At 37.5% G+C, this 20,179-nt stretch overlaps 1 protein-coding gene across 1 annotated transcript; it reads left to right on the forward strand.

Moving 5' to 3' along the window:
• Positions 1-3,257: 3,257 nt before the first annotated feature.
• Positions 3,258-6,935, forward strand: LOC111915550 (uncharacterized). The gene is made up of 2 exons (XM_023911204.3): positions 3,258-4,506; positions 5,888-6,935. Exons 1-2 carry the CDS (start codon positions 3,443-3,445, stop codon positions 6,660-6,662), a joined length of 1,839 nt encoding a protein of 612 aa, XP_023766972.1. The 5' UTR covers positions 3,258-3,442; the 3' UTR covers positions 6,663-6,935.
• Positions 6,936-20,179: the final 13,244 nt, after the last annotated feature.

Below are 20,179 nucleotides of genomic sequence, written 5' to 3' on the forward strand. Positions count from 1 at the left end.
TAAGGAGAATGTACTTTACAGTTGACAATAACAGTAGAGTCTTGGTAGAAGACTGCTTTCATAACAGTAGAGTCTTGGTAGAAGACTGCTTTCAAAACAGTCGAGTCTTGGTAAAAGGCTACTTTTAAGAGTTAGGACCATGATGCTAACCTTATGATTCCGTACTGTATACACTATAGGATACATATATGTTATGTAGATTCCAACAGCTAATAGGATGTGTGTTCTTCGTTGTACGTCCTATTCCCGTTGGATGTGGGTTTACACCGAGGTCACCCAATCTATTATCTACCCAAATCTATATATATTTATGCTTAGTATACATTAAGTCATCATAAGGGTACCAGGTATGGATCAGGTCATAGGACACATATTCAATGCACAGTTTTTCTAGTACAAAACATTCGTTTCAAAGTCAGTACTTTTGGATATACAAAACTAGTGATTTCCCAGTTAAGGGCTTAATCCATTTTATTAAGCCAGTATAGTTTTAAAGAATTTAAGTGAGTTAACTCTATAATACCTTAGTTTATACACCATGTTTATATATAAGACTAATATCCGACAGCTAATAGGATGTGTGTTCTTCGATGTACGTCCTGTTCCCGTTGGATGTGGGTTTACATCGAGGTCACCCAATCTATTATCTACCCGATAACAAATTATATATAGCAGTATAAACAAAGCTATTATAAAAGTAATCACCATAGTCAATATTTTATTATAAGAAATATAGGTTTTCTTAAAAGGAGCTCTCCATTAGACATAAAGGAACCATTACAAATAACTCCATGAGTAACAAGTGAATACCCCAAGGTTATATATGACAACGATCTAATAAACAATGGAATATGTGCTATCTGCCTTACTTACTGTACCCCGTCGGGTTGTAGGTTGAGGGCAGATGCGCATAATCGATTGTTTGTTTACTCCAAGTATATATAACTTGTACCCACTTATTACGCATAGAAAACCTTGTAGTGTCATTTTACTCAACTCCCATTTTAAGTAGGAAATATATGATTTTCTAGAGGAACAGGCAAACTTTACAAAACAACACCTTACAGCTTACAGTACTTTACATATACATTTTAAACCACATTTTTACAGCTTACTCACATCACTAAAATCTTATGAACTCACCAGCTTAAGTGTTGATCAACTCTTTCAAATAACTTGTATTCTCAGGAGACTATTAGACAGGTGCTCGTGCTGGGACTTCAGAAGATGGAGCATTATAGCTTCAAGTCTTGTTTTGTTATTTGTTTATGACTTCTATGTTTTGTGAACACATACATTGTAAACACTTTCTTTCTAAATGAAATGGTTGTTCATTACTTGCTTACCATATACATATCTCGTGATACTTGACATGACGTCCTCCACCCTCGAACGTTTCCACCGTTCCGGTTTTGGGGTGTGACACATGGCTCAACATTCGCGTCCAAGATTGCATTTTTATGAACATGCAACTCATATAGTCTTGGAATATGATAGATCTAGGCCAATGGAGACTATTTGCTCATAAAGTCTCCATCTTGGGACCAAAAACCCTAGAAATTGGTCCAACAAGCACACCACACAAACAACAAGGCAAGATCTAAACTTTTTACCTCAGGAAGAAGCTCCAACCTTTATAGTCCTCAGATCTGCACTTGTCCACCAACTTCTAGCTTCCACAATGGCCTCCTCTTCTCTTTCACCACCTTGAAATGGCACTTTGAAGCTTAGAACACTCACACCCAAGCTAAAAACGAAGGGAATACTCTCTTAGGGTTTCTTTCTGTAAGATGGTGGCTGAGGGACAAGACCATCTCATTCCTTTTATAGCCCTCAAGTCATATTAGGGTTTTGAATCTGGGCCAGTTACGCCAGGCGTAACCTTAGGTACGCCCAGTGTACCCGGATGAATCCGCGTACAAAATAAGTGCGCGAGTACGCAGCGTACTCCTTAGTACGCCCAGCGTACTCACAAGCTTAGCACTTATCACAAAGGGACCTAATATGACAACTTGGAAAAGAAGAAGGGTTAGATGGTTGAACCTGAATTCCGGGATGTTACACCACACCATGCGTTGGGACAATTTGCCCACTCCAATGTATACAATCAATGCTACCAAGCATCCCTGGAAAACCATGTTTAGCTTGATATGTGTCATACAACTATTTGACATCACTTTTAGTCGGATGTCGTAAGTATATGTCACGGTAAAGCTCTATAACATACTCACAAAATAGAGATGTACACTCTCGACCCGTCTTTTCAACATTTTCAGTACTCATCCGATGCGTCTGCGGCGATGTTGTATGCCAATTGTCTAAGTGCGGTCGTATATTTTTGTATTGTAGTAAAACCACATTTACCTCTAGCATCCCAACATAATTGGAAAAACTCACAATTACGTGTCAAATCTCTAGCTATACGTAAAAATAATTTTCTACTAATATGAAAGCGTTCTTCGAATTTCGATAGATCATATAAACTATCAACGGCAAAATAATCACGTACCAAAATTTCATATGCCGCCTCTCGATCCCAGTTGATCCATTTTCTATGCTTCTTCTCGACGTTTGAAATTTCGTCTCTCTTACATACCATGTCTCGTGTCACGGACAACAGCTTATGCAAAATCAAATCCTCATCAAAATCATCATCATCGGATGACGAAGAAATTAAACCTGGAAAATTATCCTTTTTTGGTTGAATGTGTGTGTTTGTTTTGAAATAATATGGGTGTGTTTTGGTTGAAATTATCTGTAAAATGAATGTATATATAGAGAGAATTTGACAAAATATTAAAAATAGTTTTTATTCATAAATGGTCAAGAAGACATTACAATGGTTGAAAATTGAATTGTCCAATCAAAATGTGCGTCTTCACCGTCTTCACCCTCACGTCACACGCAACTCACCCACCCATATGGCGGTGTTCACGCGTTTCCAGGGGGTCCACGTCAGCCCCAGGCGTCCTTTCTTGGACCATACCGGAAAGCCCTATATTGATTTCCTTATTCCACATCGTATTTGTCGTTGAATCTTTGAGGTTTTATCAATAATGTAAAAAATTAAATACCATATAACCGAATCTATAATATTATATTAATATTAATTAGTGATAAAACATACTTGCAACTTAATAAACGACTTTCATACTTAAACCATTTAATGAACCTAAACTTTTAAAAAAATGGATAATATTGTTTCTAAAGATGCTTATATAAAAGACGTAGCAAAGGAATTAGCAAGGGGACTCCATTATGCTTCAAGTGGTAAAAGGTGAAAATTTGTTAATCACACCATCAACCAGCAAACCTTCCTTAATCTTTACTCGAAAATCCCACTTGTCCAATTTTTAATTCCTATTCACAATCTCCACCTCTCTACTTACATGCACATACCCCCATCTTAATCTTCACTTCAAGGCCACCACCAAACCCAAGAATGGATCCTCCACCACCCACCACCGCCCTCCACCACCATTACCAAGACTCCCTAGAATCCTCCTCCGTCTCCTCCCCCACCAGCCGCCACTGGGACGAAACTCTACCACCACCAAAACTCCGAATGATGTGCAGCTTCGGTGGACACATCATCCCTCGTCCTCACGACAAATCCCTCTGTTACATGGGCGGTGAAACCCGGATTGTTGTCGCCGATCGCCACACTTCACTTGCAGACCTTTGCTGCCGCCTCTCCACCACCCTCCTCAATGGCCGCCAGTTCAGCCTCAAATACCAGCTCCCAAGTGAAGATCTTGATTCACTTGTATCTGTCTCCACCGACGAAGATCTGGATAACATGGTGGAAGAATATGATCGGTTGAATGCATCTAATCCCTCAACAAAACCTGCTAGATTGAGATTATTCTTGTTCCTATCAAAACCCGAAACTGCAGCTTCCATGGGATCATTACTTGACGATGCAAAATCTGAAACGTGGTTTGTTGATGCATTAAACGGCGCCGGATTGCTCCCTAGAGGGTTGTCAGATTCTGCCACCATTGATAACTTACTTGAACATAAAGATGGGACGACTCAAGAGGATAGAGATAACTACACGGAATCTGAGATACAGCGTCGTCGTTTAGATGTGCAGTTAAATTTGCCGGATTCTCCGTTGGTGGAAACAACGTCGTCGTTTGGATCTAGCTCTTCATCTCCTTCAATGTCGAATTTGCCGCCAATCAAGGTTAGGGTGGATCAGATGAATCAGATGGCGGGACTGGATGAGCAGTTGTCACAGTTGAATGTGAATGTTCTTCCGCCGCCTGTTCCTGTAAATAACGTCAGCGGTTGGGCTGCTGTAGTGTCATCCGCCGGAGGTGGCACGACTGTTTCTGATGATGAGAGATCCGATCACGGAGCACCCGGTGGTGGGATGAGGAAGCCGCCGTTGCCGCTTCAGCCTGTGCAAAGGAAGTTTGGTCATGATGCTTACAACTTGCCTTCGCCAGACTCGAAGCACGGTGGCGCGTATGGATTACACTCGCCTGATTCCATAGCCAGGTAAACCCTGTCCCTGTTTGTTACCCGTTGATGTCAACTCAATTAACCGGATTTTTTTTTACAGTTTTTTTTTTTAATTCATTACATTAAATTTAGTGTAAGATTTAATGTGTTCCATGAAGATGGTTTTTTACACGTTCATCTTAAATTTAATATTTTGAGAGCATCGATAAGTTTGAAAAGGTATTTTAAATTACTAATAATAATTCTTTGTTGCAAACCGAATTCTACTACTATTATCGTAATAATAATAATTCTTTGTTGCAAACCGAATATTACTACTATTATCGTAACAATAATAATTCTTTGTTGCAATCAAGAACATAACAAAAATTCATTCTTTTCTTGAACATTTTACATATCTCTTTTCTTGATTCACTAAAGATTTACAAAAAAATCTCTTTTCTTGATTCACTAAAGATTTACATAAACCATTCTTAAATTAGATCGAAAGATTTTATTTAATAAAACCAGTTATTTTCACCTTCTAACCCCCAAATCGAGTCCAAAAACTTGGATTTTAAAACTAAGAAGAAGATCAACTAGAAACAATGTAAACGTTGTAGGAAACAAGTCTGCAAAAAAGAGGTACCTCGAAAACATTTGCGAGATTTAATCTATTCACAAATTCGTAATTAAAATTAGCGAGCTTTGGTTCGAGAAATAAAGTCATGAATTAGCGCGTCTTTTTCATTATTTAGAGGGTTATTTATGATATTTTTTGTGTTAATGCCATGACAAGCAATAATACGAAATTCGTTTTATAGGACATTTATATTTTTAGTATATTAATAGGCCATAACCTTTTTTACCGGTTGAAATATGTTCTGATGAAGAATCCAACTTTTTAAAAAGGTTAAATAGTACGTTAAATACAATTAAAAGACAAATAACCTAAAAAACAAATTCTTTAAAATTTTTGTCGGTTTATAAAATTAAATAACCTTAAAAACAAACTGTTTAACATTATTGTCATTTTATAACATTATAATACAAATAACCTTAAAAACAAATTGTTTATATTGTTGTAATTTTATAACGTTTTTTTCCTTAAAATTCGGGTTATATGATGATAGGAGGACCCCACCCCACGTGTAATTTTAGTCAATAACCCTTAAGAATATGATATAATAAGTACAAAAATACATATCAAATCAAATAAAGAATATAGAAATAAGTTAAATGACCCTTATTTATAAATTAAAAAGCTGTAGTTATTCTAATAGTAGTTTATAATATTTAGTTTGTTATGTATTTGTTCTAAATTATTTTAAAACCTCAAAAAAGTAAACATAATGTTTGCCAACTTGCCAATGCATACGCATTCAATAGAATACTAATCGTATTCCTAATTTTATGTTATGATCAAAATGTTTTACAGTGATAGCAGCATTGCATCGGCAAACTGTCACTCGAAGTCCACATTCACTCAAGATCCAAACCCCTCATTAACCAGAGACACCGGAACTCCACCAGCGACCACCCAACAAGTCTATCCCACCACCACCGCCGCCACCATGTCCACCATGAATTACCAAATCCCAATCCAACAAATCCCTGATTACGCTGACACACAACCACCGCCACCACCACAACAACAACTTAACCAAGATCAACAACAGCAATTCTATCAAACTCGACCACATTACATCCACAACCAGCCACCGCCACCCGGTTCATCTTACTATCCGGTCTACGCCCCACCACCACAAATGGACCACCAACAATACCCGCTCTACTTTCTCCCGGTATCTCAAAACCACCAATATGGTATGCAAATGCAGTCCAACCCACCGGATGCCGCCACCAACCCCACCGCCATTCCATCTTCTGCCGCCGTCCCCCCACTTTACCCAACCAAAACCGCTGTCCAGATGAGTACAACACCAGGGATGATTCAAATCCCAAGCAACCAATTCCAACAGCAGTATGTGAATGTCTCTCATCATCCTCCTACACCATTGCCGAACTCGAGTGGTGGAAAGTACGGATATGAATACGCCCACCCGACCCAGGACCAGGTTTATTACTCGAACCACCACTCAGTGGCGGCACCATTGCCGTCACAGTATCAGACCATGTCTCCGGCATCAGCAATGTTGTTGACGCAAGTGTCGCCGCCTCAGCAACCGGCATCGGAAAGTGCCAAACAGTAGTCGGAATTGAGTCGAAGGGAATCACTAAAATGGATTTGATTTGGGAATATAAATGAAGAAATTAATATCATCATCGAGCGGTGGAATATGATGGACGCCAAGGGTTAAGTGTGGCTTATCTTAGGGCTCATGAGGTGATGTTTAATAATTTGAAAGTATTGGTTTGGGATGATTGCTATAGTACGTAGTTGTATTGTATAAGATTATGGAACAGAATAAATTTTAATTTTACAAATAATATAGATTTAAAAACTTATAAATCGTATTATCTAACTATCCATGTAAATTTGTCTTAAAGCCCATATGGAAAGTCAAACGCCAAGGGTTAAGTGTGGCTTATCGAGGATGTCAGAATTCCAATTGTTGACCTCATATGTAGAATACACATCAACCATTAGACTCCTACGCAAAAGCATAACGTATATTTTATATGTGAACTTTTGATCTTATAATTCTTATTTTGTTTAACTTTTAAGATGTGCATCAAATGTTATTTAAAGAATAGAGAAAAAATAGAAGTATTTATTGTTTATATTGTTAATTAGCAAATATATGTCCAGATTCACGAATATTCCTTAACTACACAAATTCATGCACATATAAATGATAGTAGGTGTTTATCGCGCCAAGCGACGGGTACACATAATTTAATTTGATAATTATTTTCATTCGGAAACATGTTATATTTCAAGAAACGCAAGTTACTTATCTATAAATCCTTTCCTTTCGTTTTTATTGTTAATTCATAAATGAAACAGTCAAGTTCTCTCCAGAAGTATAAACGAAGATCGAACTTTCGGAATCATATCTTATTTTAAAAAACAAACAATGTATCGGAAAATAACATTAATATTATTGTATAAAATTTATATTGTAAGTTGTTGGGTTCGGTTAATAATAAACATATGTAAAGACACTAACAAATTCATATATATATATATATATATATATATATATATATATATATATATATATATATATATATATATATTAAAGATGATCATCTTTACGAATAATGTCGGTTTGCCGGTCATTTTATTCCCACATCCTTAGCTAATCGATTCTTCAAGTTTCTTCCTTCCACCGTCCTTATCCAAATCTTAGCGACTCCAAAACCCAGATTGCAGGTATGAGATATTGCTAACCCATCGTCACCCACCAATAGGTCTCTTGGTTTCGCCTGATCAATCACCGGGAAATCAACGATGGGAGGCCGACGATTTTTACCGGCGATGGTAGAAGCAGCGGCGACGGCATATGGAGGTCGTCGGCGGGCAGCAACAACAACTACACCCAATACACTTATCGCTTTCATTTCGCACGCACAAACCTCGATTTCGCGTATTCTGTTTCTTCTATACTGTCATGAATCGATTGTTGGCATATGATCTCTGGAAATGACACCTCAATTTCTTCAATTTCGTCGAAGTCGAACCACCATAGAAACGACGACTCACCGACCACTTCTTTGTTCTCGGTTATGTTTGTTTTAATCTACAGTGGTTTTCCTCAGGTTACGGATCATAGTCGACACTTCAGGTATGTCGTCTTCTCTAAATTCTCCCTTTTCTTTCAATTGTTTCCTCTGCGGCGCATGTCTTTGTAAATCCCCAAATCTGTTTGTGTATCAATCAGATTCAATTGATGGTGCAGAATCCTAATCAATTGGATAATGTCAGATCAAAATAGAAGAGAAGGAGAAGAAGAAGAAGATGAATCTATGATGTATTAATGACAATGATTGAAGCTCCATACACATAGTTCACACACACTCTTCTCTCTAGTTTCTCTCTCACCTTAGAATGTACACACTTAGGCTCCTTGGCTATATCCCTCACATGCACTCCTCACCCTATATATATATATATATATATATATATATATATATATATATATATATATATATACCTAAGGCCAAGCCCAAAATACAAATAATCCAATGCTAGACCGAAAACACATGGGTTTTCGGTCCAAGCTACAATTAATCCTATATTATTTTTGTCCCAAATAATTAAAACAATAAATGCTTAGAAAATCAAAGTGTAAACCATATTTTTGACCCAACAATCTCCCCCTTGGTTTATAGCTTTCTTTTCTAACTGACCCAACAAGCTCCCCTAAAAAGTAGCTGGCACTTCTTGTCAATCTTCATTGGGAGTTTGGCTTCAGCTATTGTCTTCAAATTCTTCACAACGTCAAGATGATCTTGATGAATCTTCAATGAATGACTTCATCTGGAGCAGTTAGGCTTTTCTTCAAAATTTGACTTTAAACGTACATTGGGTGAGGAGGCTTCATGTACTGATTCTTGAAAGATAGCGCTTTCAGCTTGAGAATCTTTAGAGAGAACTAATAGAGAGAAATAATCTTCTGGATCACTTCAGCAGGTACAAAGATAGCAGCAGACTGATTGAGGAGGTTTCAATGCAATCCGTCACATAATCTTCAATTATAGCTTCACCATGCTTCTGGGGTTGAAAGATTGAATGTCGAAAGAATAATCTTCACTTTTTGCTCCTTCGAATGAGAATTCTTCGATGATCACGGATGAAGCCTTGGCTCGGAAATCTTCGACAGAAACTCCATAGTTTCATCTTCACCTGAATTCAGTTTTCAAGACAAAACAAAATTAAAAGAAAATTTAGCACACAATATTTTTGGATTTTTGATTTTTTGATTTTTGTTTGATTTTTGAACTTTTCTGTTTTTTTTTAATATTTTTATTTTTTGTTGACAAAACTGCAAATTTTGTCCCTGTGGTATTTAAAAAACTTTGGATATGGTCCAAAAAGTTTTCAACTTGCATGGACTGTCCAAAATCAAGAATTTACTGTGATTTTGGTCCAAAAAAACTTGAAAAGACGGTTTTGCCCTTTTATTTTCTTTTTTGTATTTTTTATAACCATTCTAATACTTTTTTATTTAAAAAAAAAATTTATCCCCCACCCCCCACCTACACGGTTCTCTCTCTCTCTCTCTCTCTCTCTCTCTCTCTCTCTCTCTCTCTCTCTCTCTCTCTCTTTCTCTTCCCCATCTTCCTCACCTCACCTCACTTCACCTGCAATTTAAACTACATACACACATTGTTTACGAAACATTGAAGCTTCCATGGCACCATGAATCATCAGAATATAATTAGAATAAAAAATATCGACACCTCCTTGGTTTACCTAAATATGAGTTTCATAAACACCACATGTCATCTTGATTTGAGATAAGTGACACGAACAAGTACACTTTGGGGGCATCAGACTTGTTTATACCCGCTGCTTATCATCACTGGTGGTGGTGAAAATGAAATCCAACATTTTATTAATATTCTCTTCATTCACCTGTCTCTTCTTCCCAGGAACATCATCTTCAGAACCAGAAAAGTAGTTAGAGGAGGATGTCGTACATGAGCAATCAATAAAGAATAAGAAGAGAAGGGAGATTCAGGAAAGGATAATATTACCTTCCACGTTTAGTAATGACGGGCACGACATCAAATGTGAGGAATTAAGGTCCAACTGAGGGTTTCCAAGCCCTAATCACACCTTAAGCATCATCGGAACAATCCCGTCATCACAATCAAAGCTTCTAGTCATCTTCCCTTCTCTCTCACACACATACTACAGTATACCTGAACACACTCATGAAGTAGTCATCGACGACCATAGGCTATGGGTTTCTTCTCTCACCTCTTTCTAAAGAAGAACTGTCTCTGGATACAGAGCCTTCTTCACCCCTGTTGATGTAATAATCGTTCATGGGTTGCTGTAATAATCACTTCATCTTCTTCAACACATTCATACACATACAACACAATAAACACACAAACATAATGATGCAAAACCCAAAAATTGATGATGAAAAACTCATACCCCTGCAAATCTCGATCCAAATGTAGATTCAAATTGAAAGAAAAGCTTGTAGATATAGGTTTCTGAAAAAATGGTGGGGGAAAAGAAATAGGAGATGGTGGGATACTTCATCTTGGGGTGGGCTTCACTTTTGAACTTCTTGTTCTTCAATTTTTTTGCCCACTGACTCTAGTCTGACCCACACCTTTTTCCAGAAATATCACCCTTTTCACATACAACATATCAAAATCGAACACAGGCATACAATTGGGTTTGATTTTCTTACTTCTTCTAGATTTTAATAATCATTTCACAACTGGTTCTTGTTTGAAAGATCGTATTGACGAGAATCATAACAAATTGAGAAAAAGGATGACCAAGAGAGAAAGAGAGAGCGAGAGAGAGAACCGTGTAGGTGGGGGTGGGGGATAATTTTTTTTAAATAAAAAAGTATTAGAATGATTATAAAAAATACAAAAAAGAAAATAAAAGGGCAAAACCGTCTTTTAAAGTTTTTTTGGACCAAAATCACAGTAAATTCTTGATTTTGGACAGTCCATGCAAGTTGAAAACTTTTTGGACCCTATCCAAAGTTTTTTAAATACCACAGGGACCAAATTTGCATTTTTGTCTTTTTTGTTTGATTTTTTTTAATTTTTAATTTAATTCTCCCCCCTAAAATTGTGCATAGAGGATAACTATGAACAGATTTAACAAAAAAACAAAAATATTTAGGATCAAAGCTGTGAGACAGCTTGAACTTGTTTATCAGTACCTTCACCTTCATGAATAGATCTGGTCAATTGCCAGTATTGTGGTCCACTTAAACACGAAGGATATCGACAAACTTTTCTAAATAAACCATTTAGCTGACGACGATCACGGGTATTGTTGTCCACTTAAATTAAGCAGCGAGATCTACAAACAACCTCTTAAATGGTTCAATTTTAGTTGCACTAGAACGTGTTCCCCATTTCCCGATATACCCTGGTTATCAAGAACTTCATAAGGACTCCTTACTTTAGGTGAGTAAACAATTATTAAGGAGGAAGTTAGATTTAGAAATAGGTGCATATGTTGTGTCCCAGGTCGGATATATTTCAATCACGTAGAGGGGACAACATATGGCTAACAAAGATGAAGGGATTAAGAGGTAGAATGGTGCATATGCTGTGTTCCAGGTCGGGTATGTTTCAATCACGCAGAGGAGACAGCATATGTCTAACAGATAGAAAGAATTTCACAGATAAGGAGGTGCGTAGAATTAGAGTTGCATATGTTGCATTCCAGGTCGGGTCTTTCGATCACACAGAGGAGGCAACATATGACTGACAGATAGAAAGTAAGAAAATAATTTCTACAGACCTACTTTATCAGAACCCCCCGGTCGCCCTATCAAAACCAAAATTACGGACATAAGTCCGTACATCAAAGAAAAGTTGAACCATTGTTCTAGATGCGTATTAATTTAGTTTATCCGGTGGGTTCCAGTGTTTATCTCTCTGCTTAATCTACCCGAGCGTCGTATGGTCAGTCCAAACAATTATATCTAAATCCACACTATCAAATCCTTCGTGCCTACCAGCACATTGAACATAGAGTCTAGACAATTCAGATTCAGTCCCTTATACATGTTTTAGACTGCCCGTTATCACCTTCTTGATATCATTTCCCAAACAATACCTACTAAAAAAACTATAAAAGATTGTCTTTAAAACGAATCAGAGTAAGATAAACTCAGGAGTATAGAGAAGAAAACACAAACCATAATTCACCGATTGAATTTGCATCCAAAAGGTCTGAGAACAGCATGTATAATCTCAAAACAGATCCGAAAATTCTTCATGTCGTTAAGCACAAACCCCATGAGTGATCCCTTCCTTTCTTCCTTTCCCACAAAGGACACATACTCTCAAACAAAGTTCTGAATGTTGTATAGTCGAGAGATGCCTCCTATCATGTGCCAGGAACAGCCACTACCAACAAACCGAAGTCTGATGATATGCCTCCATAGCTGTTCCGACATAGAGCGGGATCAATTGGTCTTTGGAACCCAGTCCATTTTGAAACTGGGTCGACCTTTTTCATCTTTGCAAAGTACCCTCTCCCATGACATATCCTGCTTATCACAAACAGAAGATGACGAAATATTAAAATCGTTAGAAGATTTGGGAGATTGAACCTTTGGTACCCATCTGTAGTCGGGTTTAACCCATTTCTTTTTCTAGCGGATGGGAGCAAGAGCCGACGTTGGCCTCTTCTGATTTCGACATCTACACCTGAGTCTCCTTATGTGGCCACTTCGTGAATCTGATGGTAATTTTTGAAAACACGATCATATCCATTTCAATCACATGAATCAAACAGACTATTAGAAAGGGTTGTGTATTATATATTCAAATCTATAAAGAATCAAAACAAATTCGTTGTACAAAATGCTCATATTTCTATATGATGTACTTTCTGTATCGTTTTATGTTTCATTGTTCTTCGTTTTTGGTTTAGTGATGACGAAGATCTGTATTATGGGGTGAATCTATGTGACAATGATTTCTTATTGTTTTGTGTGCGTCTTAGATGAAAACACGACCATATCACTAATTTGTAATGAAAAGAAGTTGACCAAAGGTCTAATTGTTAGATGAAAACACGGCCATATCATTGATTTTATTCCATGTTTAGTTTGCAAAATCGAATCTAGGTCAAGAGATACAGGGGTCGGGCTACACTTTGCCTCTATCATCATATAGCTACTCAAAAGTTCTTCTCTAATTAACGGTGCATATGAGGGGTCTTTCCCCTGTTCCTCAGAAAATCCCAAATTTCAGTGTAGAAGCAGATGGCTGTCATGGAAGATTCGATGATAAAGAAGTGAAACTCTTCGTCGAGAGCTGCCAATCCGACCCTTGGTATTTTTTGCTTACATGTGACAGGTATGAATTATTCAACTCCAACTATAGTTTTCTTTTCAGATTTCTCTCTATCATCCTTGCTACTATGGAAGAAATACTGTGACATCCCCATTTTTCACGGCCAGAAAAGACCAGTTTTGTTTATGCTTTGTAAAAATCAGAGTACTTCTTTTCATAAAAACATTGCGGAATTTGTTCCCAGAAAAAAAAACACGATAAATACGTTATCAAAACATTTTCGAAGAAACGTATTTTATTCATTTTAAAATGTTTGGGATGTCATCGTCAATACAGAAACATAAACATAAACAGAACTTACATTTATTTAGACTAGTGATCTACATCTCTTTAATCTCTCAGTGTAATGTGACTTCATAACAACACCTGTGACATAAATAAACTGAGTGGGTCAGATTGGGAAACCTGGTGAGTACATAGGGTTTTCAACCCACAATAATGTAATTATTATGTTCAAACAATCAAGCAATCAACCCAATTACCCATCCCAATAATCTTCTTTACTTTTAAAGATCTACCCTAAGAATCAACCATTCCTCGTTCATACATTCCTAAGGATTATCCTAAGGAATCGGCACGAAGTCCATCTTCACCGGGGTTTAGGCACTAAGTCTGCATAGTCGCCATAATTTATACATCAGGCACTAAGTCTGCATAGTCGTTAGGGTTTTGGCACCAAGTCTACATGATCACCAGGGTTTAGGCATCAAGTCTACATGATCGCCAGGGTTTAGGCATCAAGTCTGCATGATCACCAAGGTGTAGAGTAAACCGAATGAACACATCGTTCACAACACCTACAGGTTGCGAGCCTGCTAGTGTTCCACTGAATTGTCTAGAATAGTCTGTGGTTGTCATCCAAACTGTGCTGAATGACGGGGCCATCGTTTGGGAAAAGGCTTCTCACATTGTTCACCTCTCACCCTCACCTCGTGGTCTATAACACCTCTTAACTCATCGTCCAACTTATATTCCATCTATTACATCTACCAATGTTATACCCCAACATTTTTGTAGATATAAAATACATATACAGTTTAAATCCTTTAAAACGTGTATAAAATCGTCCACCTACCATAGACAGCAAGTACTCAGATAATACGCACACATAACACATAATTTATATAGAATACTTCATATCTATGTGTAAGATGAAATGGACCATGCACTCACCTGAAAGATGGTGACTCAGCACTTGGACAGCGCTTCGATACTCTCAAAACAATTTCCTTCGATAAAACCTAGTATCAATACCACTAGGGTTTAGTCTAACGATAACCGCGACAAATTAATAGTCAGATTATTATTATTATTATTATTATTATTATTATTATTATTATTATTATATAAGCATTAAATAACACTCAATATAACTCATAATAATAGCCCAAATACTCATTATAAGTTCCTAATAACGTTACTATATTAAAACATAAGCTATACTAAAGATAGGGTAGGCATAGTTCACTTACAGCGGATTTTTTGCAAAACCGGGCTTCGCTGGAGCAGCGTTCCCGAGCTGAAAGGATTTTCTTCTTGGAGCCGTCGGGCACTCCGGGGCTTCCGCCTGGTGCTAGGGAGGTTCCCTAGGCTTTTCGGGGGGTTTCGGGGTTAGAGAGAAGTTCTAGAGAGAGAGAGAGGGAAGTGAAGGGAGGTGTGAGAATGAATGGAGGGGGGCATCTCTATTTATAGGAGGCTGGAGGGTCACTCACGTCGTGAGTTTCTTGATGCTCACGTCGTGATCCTACTTGGGCACCAAGGCAAAGCCTGGTGCTGACACGTGGCATCGCACATAGGGTGGAAATCAGCCGATTTTCAAAAATTCATAACTTTCGCATACAAACTCCGATTTCGACGTTCTTTATATCCACGCGTAGGTAAAAACAAGATCTACAACTTTCATTTAGACTCCGTCGGCTAATTCTCGATCGATCTCAAATTTAATAGTAGGACGCGTTTAGACTGTTAAATGACCGCGAAGAATTCGTAACTCCTTCATACGGACTCCGTTTTCGTTTATCTTTTTACTGTTGAGTTCCTATTAATGAGATATTCAACTCTCATTTAGGTCGCGTAAGCCAAAAACCGCTTGAACTAAAATTCGAGTTTCGCGCTGTACACTACTAATCCGAAACTTCGAAAAATCATAACTTCCTCATAAGAAGTCAGATTTTGGCGTTCTTTTTATGGATGTTTTCGATTTAACATATACTAAAACTTTGGTTTAGATCACTAACTTCTTCGTTATAACTCGGATTTCGCCGTAAAACTTCGATGGGCCATAACTTCTTCGTTATAACTCGGATTTCGGTGTTCTTTATATGTACGGAAACCTTGTAACATATACTACAACTTGGTTAAGATTATTTATTATAAATAATCTTTTGTCAAAAAGTCGTTTTCGACCCCCTATTATCTCTAAATTGACTAGCCTGGATCTACGGGCATTACAAATACAGTCTCAATCAGATAACTACAGATCTTCATCATCTTCAGCAAGCAGTCCTGATAGCAAAGTACCATCAAGTAAGTTTTTCTACTTAAGAAAACCAGTTGCTTTAAGACAACGGATTTCATTTGAAGATTCACCTGATTGGGAAGAACCAGATGTTGAAGTTAGGGTGGAAGAGAGTGTGGTGGTGGTGACTCCATTAACACCGCCACCACCCCCATCTCACCATCTCTTTTAAAGCTCAACAGTAGCTCCATGCCATATCCACCACTACCAGAAGGTTCAGTTTTAGCAAGAGAGATAGCAGGTGCTACAATGGTGTGGAAGGATTTAATAGTTACTATAAAAGGAAAACGAAAATACTCTGATCGAGTTATAAAAAGCTGTTATGCATCATACTTGATAAGTCTGCAAGTTAATAAATAATAAGTATTTTATATTCTAGGAAGTATTCTTGTTTCCAGTTTTAATTTTGGTAATTAGGATCTTTTGTTATTTGAGTCAATTTTAGAGTCTTTGTTTACTGATTTATCTCTTTTTTTTATCCCTATTTAAAGGGTAGTCATTCATGAAATAAGATATGCTAGAATTTGAAAACAATCAATAAAGTAATATTAGGTTAATAGCTTAGTTTAGTCTCCTGCAAACAGGAGGCTAGGTTACAGGGGAGTTCACGGCTTTTTCAGGCACTAGCACTGGTCCTGTCATGAGGTTTAGATCCCGGGTCATAACATATTTGGTATCAGAGTTGTTTGTGATGTCGACACAATAGGAAGAGCTGATAAAGAAATTGGAAGCTTTCATGATCCAACAAACACAAAGCAACAATGATTTGAAGACAAGTACCAATGATTTAAAGGTGGAAATGACAGCCTTGTAGACCAAGCAAGAAGCAATGGAAGAGAGATTGAAAATCCTAACCCAAAGCAAATCCAACAGACAAGAAGAAGAAGATGAGAGTGGGGACAAGATGTTCGAGTCTGATAGATTTGATGACCCATCGGAATAGGTGCGTGGAAGAGAACGTGGCGCCACCTTTGGTGCCAAGCTGTAAGTTTTCGTACCAAGGAGGCTTCGTTGGAAGATTTAAGGGTTTGATCCAGGAAGGTGCAGGAAGAGGATCAAGCAAGGCTTTTGAATAATGGCGGACAGGTGAACCCCAACCTTTCAAACACCATTGGGAATCCCTCAAACCAGAAGGGTCAAATAGAAGGGATCAGGGGAACCAAAAGATTGGGAAGAGACGAAAGATACATGATACCGTCGGGGAAGAGTACAAAGATTCGCCAAGATGGAGTTTCCCACATATGATGGGAAGGGTAATCCAATCGAGTGGCTTCAAAGATGTGAAGACTTCTTTGAAGAACAACAGACCCCTGTTGAAGCTTGGGTTAGACAGGCCACCTTTTCACTACAAGGCCGGGCTAGTGGGTGGTATCATAACCTGCAAAGAATGAAGACTCGCTTGAATTGGTTCAAGTTCTCTGAAGAGTGCAAAATCAGATTTGGACCCCCCGATGAGCATGAATCCGTTAGGCGAGTTAACTCGATTAAGGCAATTAGGTACGATGGAGGACTATTATGAAGGCTTTGAGTTGCTGCTGGGGAGAACGACGGGTGTGACTCTGGAGCAAAGTGTTTGGCATTTTTGTGCAGATTTGACTAATGCTATCTATTATAAAGTAGAGTTTGCTAGACCCACCACACTATACTATGCTATGAACCTAGCCAGACAGATTGAGTTCAAACTCGCCGAGGAGGGACAACCAAGGAGTTTTGGAGCACCTCTATTAACTGGGAATCAACCCTCGGCAGGAAGCAAAAACCGAGAGTCGGCAGGTGGTGGAGCCGGAACAGTGAAATCTGATGTGTGGAATTCGACTTTGAAACGGATTACGGCTACAGAGATGGCGGAAAAGTGAGCAAAAGGATTATGCTTTAACTGTGATGATATGTTTTCGATCGGCCATAAGTGTGCGAAATTGCTTTGTATCATGTTGGAGGATGAAGAAGATGTCAGGTTTTGAGTTTGCGGACAAGCTTAATGCAAAAGAAGGGAGTAATGTTATGCATCATACTTAATAAGTCTGCAAGTTAATAGATAATAAGTATTTTATATTCTAGGAAGTTATCTTCTTTCCGTTTTTAATTTAGTAATTAGGATCTTTTATTATTTGAGTCGATTTTAGAGTCTTTGTTTCCTGATTTGAGTCTTTTGTTTATCCATATTTAAAGGGTAGTCATTCATGAAATAAGATATGCTGGAATTTGAAAACAATCAATAAAGTAATATTAGGTTAATAGCTTAGTTTAGTCTCCTACAAACAGGAGGCTAGGTTACAGGGGAGTTCACGGATTTTTCAGGCACTAGCACTGGTCCTATCACAAGGTTTAGATCACGGGTCATAACAAAAGCTCAAATGGCTATGCTTTACCTGGAATAATGACAGTCATAATGGGCCCTGGAAAGTCAGGAAAGTCAACATTATTAAGAGCTTTTGCAGGTATTTAGTCGAACTTTAACAATTTTTTTTATTTCCAATTTTAGATTTGTGAAAATTAACAAATTTTCATTCCCCTTTAGGAAGGTTGTGTTGGATTAGTATCTAAGTCGATAACTATTTTGGTATGTACTTGACCCGATGGTGCATGGTCCTTTTGGGTTGCCTTCACCAAAGCAACTTGATAGGATGAATTATGGAGAGAAAGGATTAAATATGATTTATTAATATATTATGAGAATAATATATTAAAGGAGAAATCATATTGTTAATTAATATTAGTCAAGAATTAATAAGAATTAAGTTTGTGACTAAAAGACATTAATTAAACTTAAGGGACTAGAACTGTCAATTGTGTGATAGTTGAATATTGAGCTAATGGACTCCATATTAAAGGGGTGGATGAATTCTATGGGGAAACCCATTAGAAATCGTCCTAGGGCCTTTAAGGAAGGAGTCCAGGGGTTGCTTAGGGCTTAAGCATCCAAATTAGGGTTTCCTTGTTAGATAACCCTAATAGCATCACTATTTAAGGAACCCTTATGCCCCAAAAACGTGGTGAACTTGTTGTCTAGGGTTTTTACACGTTTTAGGCAGCCTCCTTCTCTTCTCCTCTTCATCCTCTTGCTCTTGGTGTTTGTGAACCATTAGAGGAGTGACATTTGTGACTCTAAACTTTCTAAAGTCAATACAAGAAGGATTTGAGATTGTTATTGCTACATAACAATCAAGGTATGATCTAAACCCTAATTTATATGTTATATTGATCATCATATGCTAGATCTAGGGTTTATAGTCTTGGATGAATTGCATGTACAATAGAGAAACCTAGATCCAAGCATTAGGGTTTGTATGAGCACATAGGATGTTGTTATGACCAAAACCATCAGTGGTATCAGAGCCTTGATTGGTTTCTATTGTATTGATGCCTTGTATGTTTGTTCGAGTTGCAAAATTCGATTTTGGTGAGTCTGCCTGATGAACTCAGCGAGTCCCATTGTGGACTCGGCGAGTAGGCCCCTAATGTTTTGGAATTTAAATTTTGATTAAAAGTTTAATTTTGATGTATATTTAAATTCTAAGCCCTAATATTTTGAAATGTTTCAAAACTTGCCCTCAAGTTTTGGGATTTAAAAGTTGATTAAAAGGTTTAATTTAGGAATGTTAAATTCTAAAACCCTAGTGATGTTTTGAAAAGTTCATATCACACCCTTATGGTTTTATTAATTAATTAAGGTGTATAATTAAAAGAGGTTTAATAAATCCATAAAGTTTTGGTTTACAATTTAATTAAATTAAAACTATAATTGGTAAATTTGACCACCTAGTATTTTAAAAGTGTAAAATACACCCTATACTATATATAACATTAAAAGTTTGACATTATATATATGTATGAGTAAAAGTCAGTCTTACCGTTAGTAGGCCTCATTCACGAAGCTGGTCTATAAGGGGTGTTTAACGAAATTGCCTATAAAATGGCGATTGAATGGGTATCCACTCTTACCCATCGCACTCTTGACTAGTGGAGGGTCATTAGCCGAATGGGTAGGATAGGACAGAACTTTCCATTATAAGTATAATGAAGTACAAAAGTAACTAAATGTTTTACAAATTCCCAATCTTAGTTACTTTAGGCAAAAGTGAATTGATGCAATTCCATGAAATCACACTTTTTGCCCTTGCGAAGACGTTGGTGGAGCGTGTGTGGTTTACCGGCACACTAAATGGTTCTAAGAAAAGGTAGCAAAGGGTGACTCAATGTTTTTCGTAGTTTGGTGGAGCGTGTGTG

This window comes from Lactuca sativa, chromosome 8, assembly GCF_002870075.4.
Source record: "Lactuca sativa cultivar Salinas chromosome 8, Lsat_Salinas_v11, whole genome shotgun sequence".
Lineage (NCBI taxonomy): Eukaryota > Viridiplantae > Streptophyta > Magnoliopsida > Asterales > Asteraceae > Lactuca > Lactuca sativa.

Coding starts and splice junctions, on each gene's coding strand:
- LOC111915550 (XM_023911204.3), top strand. CDS start 3,443: ATGGATCCTCCACCACCCACCACCGCCCTCCACCACCATTACCAAGAC. Junction 4,507..5,887: donor TCGCCTGATTCCATAGCCAG/GTAAACCCTGTC, acceptor AATGTTTTACAG/TGATAGCAGCATTGCATCGG.